Below are 9,849 nucleotides of genomic sequence, written 5' to 3' on the forward strand. Positions count from 1 at the left end.
TACCTATTCAAGATACCTATTCAAGATACCTATTCACGATACATATTCACGATACCTATTCACGATACCTATTCAAGAAACCTATTCACAATATATATTCAAGAAACCTATTCAAGATACCTATTCACAATACCTATTCAAGATACCTATTCAAGATACCTATTCACGATACCTATTCAAGAAACCTATTCAAGAAACCTATTCACGATACCTATTCACAATACCTATTCACGATACGTATTCAAGATACCTATTCAAGATACCTATTCACGATACCTATTCACGATACCTATTCATGCTGCCTTAGATGCTTTACAACTTTCAAGGTCCTATCCCCCCTCTTCACCCCCGTATTGAAGGAAATGCCGGTACTCACTGTAGGAGGGCATGCCGTAACCCTGGGCATGGTGAGTGTATGGTGGGTAGGGTCCCGCAGGCTGGAGGCCGGGGCTGTACTGGGGCTGTCCGTACGCCGACATGACAGCTCTCAGATCAGCTGATCTGGGAGGAGGAAGTGAAGTTGGTAAGCAACGTGGGGACTATATTTATTGTACAAATTGCCTAGTTTTTGAGAATGTTGGCTGCTTAGCTAATGCTATGCTTTGCTATGCGTTTGCTATGCTATTCTATGCTTTGTGATGCTATGCTTTGCTATGGTATGCTATGCGATGCTATGCTTTGCTGTGGCATGCTCTGCGATGCTTTGCTATGGTATGCTATGCATTGCTATGTTGTGCTATGCCTAAGATGTCATCAACACTCACTTGCAGATAAAGTAAGAGTTTGATATGGAGTCTTAGAGGCCCTAGAGGGAAAAATACATGAGAGAACAGAGAAATGTATAAATACCAATATAAATTATATTTCATTGAGAAATTAAAAGAGTAATAAATATGATGAGATATTATTTCACAGTGATATAAGGCTTTATACAATTCCAATTTCAATACTTAACCATAATACAATAGTATGACATTTGATTTTAAAAAACATTCCGATTCCACTGTGTAAGTTATATAAGAGACCTGGGGCCTCATTTATCAAGGTGTGTTCGCACAAAAAATACTCTAAACCTTACGTGCAACTTTTTCCCTGCAAAGGATGGTATTGGGGGGAAAAAGTCTCAAACCATGCATGGGCACAACTTCTAGTGGTTGAGCAACCGTGTTGCAAATACAGTAGATTGCTTAGCAGCATGTCATCTAATATATTTATTTAACTTTTATTATATACTGTAGATCTACATCTGAATCAAATTGCAGGACATGTCTCTCCTTTTCTGATATGACTGGTTTATTCTGCTACACAACAAATATTAGGCTACATTTTATCCATCGCTCATTCAATAGCCACGCATGCTACCATTTATCCATCGCTCATTCAATAGCCACGCATGCTGCCATTTATCCATCGCTCATTCAATAGCCAAGCATGCTACCATTTATCCATCGCTCATTCAATAGCCAAGCATGCTACCATTTATTCATCGCTCATTCAATAGCCAAGCATGCTACCATTTATTCATCGCTCATTCAATAGCCAAGCATGCTACCATTTATCCATCGCTCATTCAATAGCCAAGCATGCTACCATTTATTCATCGCTCATTCAATAGCCAAGCATGCTACCATTTATTCATCGCTCATTCAATAGCCAAGCATGCTACCATTTATCCATCGCTCATTCAATAGCCAAGCATGCTACCATTTATCCATCGCTCATTCAATAGCCAAGCATGCTACCATTTATCCATCGCTCATTCAATAGCCAAGCATGCTACCATTTATCCATCGCTCATTCAATAGCCAAGCATGCTACCATTTATCCATCGCTCATTCAATAGCCAAGCATGCTACCATTTATCCATCGCTCATTCAATAGCCAAGCATGCTACCATTTATCCATCGCTCATTCAATAGCCAACCATGCTACCATTTATCCATCGCTCATTCAATAGCCAAGCATGCTACCATTTATCCATCGCTCATTCAATAGCCAAGCATGCTACCATTTATCCATCGCTCATTCAATAGCCAAGCATGCTACCATTTATTCATGGGTCATTCAATAGCCAAGCATGCTACCATTTATCCATCGCTCATTCAATAGCCAACCATGCTACCATTTATCCATCGCTCATTCAATAGCCAAGCATGCTACCATTTATTCATGGGTCATTCAATAGCCACGCATGCTTGAAAGTAAATAGACTGGTAGCCTTGATAGTCTGTGACAGTCTGGATAGGCTACAGTATTGCTGTGCGATTGAAGCGAGACATCATGGCCTAGCCTATTTCATCTCAGAGCCTATACCAAAGCATGAGATAGAAACATAATCATCTACTGATAAATTAAATATTGAACAACAATTTGTCTTTTGCATAGAAGTGTGGGCTATAGCATTTACTTTTAAATTGTTTGAAAGGACAATCAATCTTTCAGAATGGGTGACCAATGTTTGTTACAGGCGTTATGCGTTTTTTGTTAAAAGAAAATAAAAAACATTCTGCCTTCACCTCTACAGAAATGTCATCAAATTTGCTTTTGCGATTTCTTTTAGTAACTATCATGGCCCAGTTCCAACATCTCCAAATCATACAGCAAATTATGACATTTTTATTACCATAAAATGTGGATGGAGGGTGTTTTCCAGGCAGGGTTTTAGCGCTCGTTCACGAGCCCACAAATATACTGTAGTATGGCTCTGATTTATCAATGAAAACATGCGTATATTTTGCGTGCAACAGTTTGATAGATCCCAATCATTTGCTGCGCACGGAAATCCTATAATGTCCACGTATTGAGAATTGAGTAAGACATTTACGAACGGTTGATAAATGAGACCCCTGTTGCTTCTTCAAAGGAAAATATATGTTGTAAATGTCTTCACTGTTACTTGACTCTGTGGAGAGAGTGTTTTCTTCCCTGGTAAGACACAGTCACTCAAGGTCCTCGCCGTCAGCTTTCCTGTGAAAACAATAGTGAATAAGCATCAGAAGTATGTAGGGGATTGACAGATAGCAACATGCCTCGGGCACTGACTTGCTTGGAAGTTTGAACAGAACTCATATTTCGGTGAAAAGAGGGGGTGGATAATTAACCTACTCGGAATGTTAACAAAGTGATTTGGGTTTTGGAACGAATGGAGTTCCTGACAGACAGAGACACAGACGGATGGATACAGACAGACATGCTACAAGTTGAAGAAAGGTTTATATAAGAATGCACCATTAGTGATGCCACTGTCAAATGCCTGCTGTAGCTTCTTCTTCCTTGTCAGTCAGAATGGCTGTTTGTTAGTAAGAACTTGACAGATTCCATAGTTTCCCGGGAAAGCACTGAAGAATGCCCCACTTCTCTGCTTATCTCTCTCTCTCAGCACCTTTTTGGCACGCGTACTGTACTGCATCACATCACCATGACTTGGGAGAAGTAAACTAGGCCAAGTTAACCGCGTAATCACACAGAACAGAGTTGTTTGTGACCTAGAAGCACATGTAAACTAAGTCAACTCAGGCCTACTGTAACATTGATGTGAAATGCCAATACACACAAAGCACCAATATATCCAGACTCAGTTCAGCAGAATGATGCATTGCAATTATTGCATAACCCTTAATATACATGTGCAATAAACTAAGACAATTAGACAAGCATTAAAATGGCGTCTAATAGATGAGAATGAGAGTCTGTGAGAGCTAAGGACAGACAGAGAAGGAGAGAGAGGGCAGGGAGAAAGAGAGAGAGAGAGATAAAGAGAGTGATAGAGAGAAAGAGAGAGAGATCAAGATAAATAGAAAGAGAGTGAGATAGAGAGATGGAGAGAGAGAGAAAAAGAAAGAGAGAAAGGAGGAAGTCAAAGGTCAGTGGGTCAGGGGTCACAAGGTCAATACCAACATTCATCATTCCAAACACAGGAAGCTGTCCCTGGAGTGTATCTCTTTCTACTCAGCAGACCCCAAGACCTACTGTTACTCCCCCTTTCTCTCTCTCCCCCTCCCCCTCTCTATCTCTCTCCCTCTCTATCTTCCCCTCCCCTCTCCCTCTCTATCTCTCTCGCTCTCTCCCCCTCTCCCTCTCCCTCTCTATCTCTCTCCCCTCTCCCTCTCTATCTCTCCCCCTCTCCCTCCCTCTCTCTCTCTCTCCCCCTCGCTATCTCTCTCGCTCCCCCTCTCCCTCTCTATCTCTCTCTCTGTCTTTTTATCTATCAATCGCTTTCTCTCTCTCCCCTCTCCATCTCTCTCGCTCTCTCTCTCTTTTTATCTATCGATCGCTTTCTCGCTCTCTTTTTACCTCTCTTTTCTCTATTTTATCTCTCTCTCTACCTCTTTCAAACTACTGTTCAATGAGAAGCTCAAAAGGGGACATAACCAAAACAAACCATATGCTGACCATGTACTCTATGTGTTTCTAACAACTGCTCAATAAAAACAAAAACAAAAAACAGACAAACAGAGTCTCAAACAAAAGGAAACTCACTGCATATTAACTGGAACATGATCTCTTGTGGCTCAAGAAGATTGAATGACCTAACTTCAACATATGATGAAATGCTAATAACTTCATGACAGAGTAGATCCAATGTGTCTTCAGTCATTCTCCTGCATTTATTTGACATACTATGCGACTGTAAATATAACAGAACGCTGGTCACTTTTCCCCTCAAGTTTCATACCTATTTTACAGTGGCTTAAAAAGGGTTTATTTACATAGCAATTACATATGTTGACACATATCCATGTAGACACATACATTTGAAGTCAGAAGTTTACATACACCTAAGCCAAATACATTTAAACTCAGTTTTTCACAATTCCTGACATTTAATCCTAGTAAAAATTCCCTGTCTTAGGTCAGTTAGGATCACCACTTTATTTTAAGAATGTGAAATGTCAGAATAATAGTAGAAAGAATGATTAATTTCAGCTTTTATTTCTTTCATCACATTTCCAGTGGGTCAGAAGTTTACATACACTCAATTAATATTTGGTAGCATTGCCTTTAAATTGTTTAACTTGGGTCAAACATTGCGGGTAGCCTTCCACAAGCTTCCCACAATAAGTTGGGTGAATTTTGGCCCATTCCTCCTGACAGAGCTGGTGTAACGGAGTCAGATTTGTAGGCCTCCTTGCTCGCACACGCTTTTTCAGTTCTGCCCATACATTTTCTATAGGATTGAGGTCAGGGCTTTGTGATGGCCACTCCAATACCTTGACTTTTTTGTCTTTAAGCCATTTTGCCACAACTTTGGAAGTATGCTTGGGGTCATTGTCCATTGTCCACTTTGCTGTTGTTCTGGGATTGATTTGCACTTTTCGCACCAAAGTATGTTCATCTCTAGGAGACAGAACGTGTCTCCTTCCTGAGCGGTATGACGGCTGCGTGGTCCCATGGTGTTTATACTTGCGTACTATTGTTTGTACAGATGAACGTGGTACCTTCAGGCATTTGGAAATTGCTCCCAAGGATGAACCAGACTTGTGGAGGTCTACAATTTTTTTTATGAGGTCTTGGCTGATTTCTTTTGATTTTCCCATGATGTCAAGCAAAGAGGCACTGAGTTTGAAGGTAGGCCTTGAAACACATCCACAGGTACACCTCCGATTGACTCAACTGATGTCAATTAGCCTATCAGAAGCTTCTAAAGCCATGACCAAATTTTCTGGAATTTTCCAAGCTGTTTAAAGGCAACTTAGTCAACTTAGTGTATGTAAACTTCTGATCCACTGGTATTGTGATACAGTGAATTATAAGTGAAATAATCTGTCTGCAAACAATTGTTGGAAAAATTACTTGTGTCATGCACAAAGTAGATGTCCTAACCGACTTGCCAAAAGTATAGTTTGTTATCAAGAAATGTGTGGAGTGGTTGAAAAACTAGTTTTAATGGCTCCAACCTAAGTGTTTGTAAACTTCCGACTTCAACTGTATCCCAATTGGTACATAGGACTAAGAACTGTTCAACCGGTTTGTGGTCATTGAGTTAATAGACTTTCAATTGGTAAAGAAATTCAACACAATAGTGCTATTGTACTGACAAGTCCAGGAGCAAATTTAAGTATGTTTGCAACTTTCAATATAAGTAAATAGTCCTGACAAGGCGATTTCTGTGCCAATTCAACGTCTTAGAAACACTAAATAATGTGTGAACCACTTCTCAGATTCACATGAGAATAAGTAACGATGAGAGAGAGTAAGGTTGACAGTAAGGTTGACAGTAAGAGAGAGTAAGGTTGAGAGTAAGGGAGAGGCAGGTTGACAGTAAGAGAGAGTACGGTTGAGAGTAAGGGAGAGTAAGGTTGAGAGTAAGGTTGACAGTAAGAGAGAGAAAGGGAGAGGAAGGTTGACAGTAAGGTTGACAGTAAGAGAGAGTAAGCTTGACAGTAAGGGAGAGTAAGGTTGAGAGTAAGGTTGACAGTAAGAGAGAGTACGGTTGACAGTAAGGGAGAGGAAGGTTGACAGTAAGGTTGAGAGTAAGAGAGAGAAAGGGAGAGTAAGGTTGACAGTAAGGTAGAGGAAGGTAGACAGTAAGGTTGAGAGTAAGAGAGAGTAAGGGAGAGTAAGGTTGACCGTAAGGTTGACAGTAAGAGAGAGTAAGTTTGACAGTAAGGGAGAGGAAGGTTGACACTAAGGTTGAGAGTAAGAGAGAGTAAGGGAGAGTAAGGTTGACAGAAGGTTGAGAGTAAGAGAGAGTAAAGTTGAGAGTAAGGTTGACAGTAAGGTTGAGAGTAACAGAGAGTAAAGTTGAGAGTAAGTTTGACAGTAAGATTGACAGTACGGTTGACAGTAAGGTTGAGAGTAACAGAGAGTAAAGTTGAGAGTAAGTTTGACAGTAAGATTGACAGTACGGTTGACAGTAAGGTTGAGAGTAATAGAGAGTAAAGTTGAGAGTAAGTTTGACAGTAAGATTGACAGTACGGTTGACAGTAAGGTTGAGAGTAATAGAGAGTAAAGTTGAGAGTAAGGTTGACAGTAGGTTTGACAATAAGGTTGACAGTAAGGTTGAGAGTAAGAGAGAGTAAAGTTGAGAGTAAGGTTGACAGTAGGTTTGACAGTGAGGTTGATAGTAAGGTTGAAAGTGAAGTTGAGAGTAAGGTTGACAGTAGGTTTGACAATACGGTTGACAGTAAGGCTGAGAGTAAGAGAGAGTAAAGTTGAGAGTACGGGTTCGTCATGGTTGAGGAAAAAAGGTAACAGCTCTTTCTATCCCTCTGATGTTGACAGTGTGCTCTGTGCCTTCAGGGCACCTCAATCTGGTCATGCAGAACCCTACTGCTTGAACTGTGTCCTCAACACTGACATCAGACTGACAGAGACAGAGGAGAGACATGACAGATAGGCGCAAGATGGATATTAGCAACTGCAACAGAGAAAGAGAGGGGGATTGAGAGAAAGGGGGAGGGATGGAGGGATTGCGAGAAAGAGAGAGAGGGGGAAAGAGAAATCTTTAACTAGAACATTTGAAAGAGGATGAGAGTTACATAGGTTGTGAAGCCCAATATTGAACAGCAGACATGACAAACAAAAGTCTGTCTGTACATCCACAGAGGCTAAAGCTTTCCAAAATGAGTGGATTAGCCATAAAACCTGACTCCTGAGAATCCGGTCCTCTTATGTGTCAGTCACATGCCATTTCAATTAACAACAGTTCTTTTGACAGATACATTGCACATAATGATGAATCACATGTTATGGCAACTCCAGCTGATGCAGCCGACCTCCCAGCTTCTCCAAACACGGCGACGTGAGTCATTGCAGCACGGGCTGTTTTCATAGTAAATAATAGTATTCCTACTGTGGAGGGGCCAAAGGACTCTAAAAACCACTTATATTCCTGTGTTAATGACCGAAAGGGAAACATAAACACGGTCGGACATTAAAGGTGTCGGGGAGCCGGGGCGATGTATAGTCAGTCAGCAGTGTGATGTCAGTGGACAGGCTGGCCGCAGGGCCGGATGGACACACTGGAGCAAAATATAAAAAAGGTGCCGCTTTAGTTTACAGCTCCGTTTTACCTGGTATCTTCCTGGAATGTACTGAGGAGGTATGTGGTAACAATGTGTACTTTCTGGTGCTTACTTCAAATAAATCAACATCATTTGTATCAATCTACCTGGTAGCAAATGGTTCATAATGGTGCTTGTATGAATTGAATTCTAAAAACCTAATTAGAGCCACCTAAGTTATTATTATCTAATTTTGTGTCATATAATTTCTCAATAAACATCAGCTAAACAATCGACATGAAATAATAACCAGAAACAAAAAGCCTCACCAGCGAATCATAAGGCCACATCTGACCTCTCCCAGTCAGCTGACACATAAGAGTAATCCCACCACACCATACAAGGAAAACACACTTGTTGACTCACGGCTGTACAAAGGCGATATAACACTAAGCGGTATGCACTATGCAGCAGACCGACCACGCCAGCGGGGAACTGAACATGGGAAAGTGAGCCAGGAGCGCCCAGTCCGAGCCCCCGGACTTCCCCTCTCGTCCCTGTGATGCGCAGGGCGCTTCCTGGTAGAGTCCAGCGGAGCCCAGCGGCGGAGCCAAAGGGCATGGGAACACAGGGAGATCTGTCCGGTTCCAGTTGAAACCCAAGCTAAAACAAACCTCAACAGGGCCATGGCCCCGTCGGCCTCAGTCGGCCTCGGTTCACCTGCAGACTTTTGCAAGAGCTGGCTTTTTTTCACGGGTATCGGATTCTGCAGTACTGTAGGACATGTTGCATCATACCTCTCTCTCTCTGAGGTTTGGAATGACAATGGTTGGATGATAGTACAGTTTTTCTTTGCCTGAATAAATGATAGTGCGTCTTCTTTTGTTCAAAAAATGTCTGTCTATGTACAGTGTTATGTACTGTACTTACAATACTATGATGCATGTAGTCTACTCTGAAAAACCTGTGTGTGTGTGTTTCTACGCACATGTGTCGTCTGTGCGTCTATGTGTGATGGATGACAGGTAAGTTGCACAACGACCTCTAAATGAGCTGACCTCTCCCTGCAACATAACGGCTACATGTGACAGGCATTACGGTGACTGACTACCTCATAATGACACCATATGGACCTCCACCTGGAACCCTAAGTTCTGCCCCAATGACTGCCTGGGGGGACTGAATGCACTGTCGCACACAGACAGACCCCCGGCTCTCTCCTCAACAAAGGCCCCTGAACAAGACTTCAGTATTGCAGTCCTGACATGACTCCCTGCTGGAAGTTAGTGCCATCTGCTAGTGATGTCCTCTATGACCTACTGCCTGCCCTTTGACACAGAACTACAGCGCAGACAGAAGACACACTAAGAACAGTACAGAACATTAAAGAGATAGGCCTACGTGAAAACATATCTTGTAATACGTCAATTGTGCATAATCTAGGTAGTCTGCAGTACATTAGGGAGGAACTAGGCATACATACCTAACTAGAGGCATGTACAAGCCATAAGGTAATGTTCAGCAGAGACGACACAACCACAGAGAGTTTACAAAGTGGACAGTCAAGTCACTGTATTGTCATAGAAACACCACATAAAACTCTGTCATAAACCAACAATCCCCTCAACCTCTGCATAGCCAAACCACATAGAGACTAGAATAGAAGAGAATACCACCATTATTGTCCACACAAGGCAACTTTCCACATGGACACTCAAGTTTAAATTCTGTGGACACACACACAGACGCACTCACACACACACACACACACACACACACACACACACACACACACACACACACACACACACACACACACACACACACACACACACACACACACACGCACACACAGACGCACACACACACACACACACACACACACACACACACACACACACAC

General features: G+C 41.9%; 1 protein-coding gene across 1 annotated transcript in view; it reads right to left on the bottom strand.

The window, feature by feature from the left end:
• LOC120064650 (eyes absent homolog 2-like) overlaps positions 1 to 495 on the bottom strand; it is a 32,754-nt gene extending 32,259 nt beyond the window's left edge. The window contains exon 1 of the mRNA XM_039015275.1: positions 377 to 495. Within this exon, the coding sequence (XP_038871203.1) occupies positions 377 to 479 (103 nt within the window). The 5' untranslated portion in view covers positions 480 to 495. The remainder of the gene's footprint in view (positions 1 to 376) is intronic.
• Positions 496 to 9,849: the final 9,354 nt, after the last annotated feature.

The sequence above is a fragment of the Salvelinus namaycush genome, chromosome 20 (genome assembly GCF_016432855.1).
Source record: "Salvelinus namaycush isolate Seneca chromosome 20, SaNama_1.0, whole genome shotgun sequence".
Lineage (NCBI taxonomy): Eukaryota > Metazoa > Chordata > Actinopteri > Salmoniformes > Salmonidae > Salvelinus > Salvelinus namaycush.